General features: G+C 39.8%; 1 protein-coding gene across 1 annotated transcript in view; it reads left to right on the forward strand.

Annotated features, from left to right (window-relative positions):
- Positions 1-90: 90 nt before the first annotated feature.
- Positions 91-851, forward strand: part of LOC103521706 (protein FAM49B-like) — a gene marked incomplete at its 5' end in the record, with an annotated part of 1940 nt that continues 1179 nt past the window's right edge. Inside the window, one exon of the mRNA XM_026832254.1 lies at positions 91-202. Coding sequence (XP_026688055.1) covers positions 91-202 — 112 coding nt within the window. The remainder of the gene's footprint in view (positions 203-851) is intronic.

Genomic DNA, 851 nt, shown 5'->3' on the forward strand with positions numbered 1-851 from the left:
ATGCCAATGCCACGCCCATGCTCAGGTGTTTAAGTGACGTCACGTCTGAATTTGTACAACAGGTTAGTATTTCTCTAAATTCATAACAAGAGACAAGCAAGGGTTAAATATTGAGCTAACCAATAGGATGTCGCTATTCTATGCCAATGCCACGCCCATGCTCAGGTGTTTAGGTGACTTCACGTCTGAATTTGTACAACAGGTAATTGTTAAAAAAATCAATCAAATCAAATCGTGAGTTTTTTCTTAAGGCAGAGCCTTTTCTTTTGCTGACCATTACAGCATTTGATTAGGTGCCAAGTGCCTCCTTTGCAATCAATTTCCAAATTTCCATATTTAAATTATATTTTTACACTGCTAATGCCGCCACTGGTCGCTACTCGATTAAAGTAGCTACTCAATTGTCCTTACGAATCTGAGTGCACGCCGGACTCCAAGCACAGAGCCGAAAAAACTTTGATCCCGTCAGGAATCGATCCCGGTACCTCTCGGAGTGCAAATCGAGTTACATAGTTCCTTATAATTTATGTTTATTATTTTTTTCTTCTTTTTCTTCTTCATCTACATAGTTTGATACCCACACGGCCTCGGAGATCGCTTCAAATCAGTGGTTTTCAAACTTTTTTTGGTCGCGGAGCACCAAGCAACTGCTGTAAATTCTACGGAGCACCCCCCTCCCCAACCCTTTGGGAATTTTTAAAAATAATTCGGAATGATTCGGAAGTGTTCATTAGCGTACGGTCCGTACGGCTTGTTCCAATACTTCCCATTTTACTAAACATATTCGTGCGATTTTTTTTTTTTTTTTTTTTTTAATGGGGAAAAAAAAAAAAAACTTTCGGGGGACCCGG

Source organism: Diaphorina citri, unplaced genomic scaffold (genome assembly GCF_000475195.1).
Source record: "Diaphorina citri unplaced genomic scaffold, Diaci psyllid genome assembly version 1.1 scaffold5758, whole genome shotgun sequence".
NCBI classification, from domain to species: Eukaryota; Metazoa; Arthropoda; class Insecta; order Hemiptera; family Psyllidae; genus Diaphorina; species Diaphorina citri.